This window comes from Penaeus monodon, chromosome 21 (assembly GCF_015228065.2).
Source record: "Penaeus monodon isolate SGIC_2016 chromosome 21, NSTDA_Pmon_1, whole genome shotgun sequence".
Lineage (NCBI taxonomy): Eukaryota > Metazoa > Arthropoda > Malacostraca > Decapoda > Penaeidae > Penaeus > Penaeus monodon.
The window spans coordinates 4,576,724-4,577,012 of record NC_051406.1 but is presented as its reverse complement, the minus strand read 5'-3'; the positions used below and the strand labels follow the sequence as shown (position 1 = coordinate 4,577,012).

General features: G+C 61.2%; 1 protein-coding gene across 1 annotated transcript in view; it reads right to left on the bottom strand.

Annotated features, from left to right (window-relative positions):
- Window positions 1–289, bottom strand: part of LOC119586767 (FRAS1-related extracellular matrix protein 2-like) — a 19,352-nt gene that overhangs the window by 7,026 nt on the left and 12,037 nt on the right. The window contains exon 13 of the mRNA XM_037935494.1: window positions 37–219. Coding sequence (XP_037791422.1) covers window positions 37–219 — 183 coding nt within the window. The remainder of the gene's footprint in view (window positions 1–36; window positions 220–289) is intronic.

The following is a 289-nucleotide window of genomic DNA, read 5'->3' as shown; positions in this document are numbered from 1 at the left end:
CGGCCACCGCAAACAGCTCGGGTCCCAAACACCCACCTTTACTGAAGCCAAAGTAGTCCGTTCCTGAAACCGCTGACCCGTCCTTAGTGTGTACTCTGACGGCGACGGTGGAGGAGGTGTCGCCTCCCCTCGCCACGCCCAGACGCACCGTCCTTTGTTCACCTGCTGCTGGGGGCTCCTCGACACTCACTCGCGTCTCCTCCAGGTAGATGGTCGAGCCTGAGGGCGTGGGGGGGGAGAGGTGTTGAGGGTTATGGGCGTGTAAACTGGTGTTGGATCGAAGTGAGGA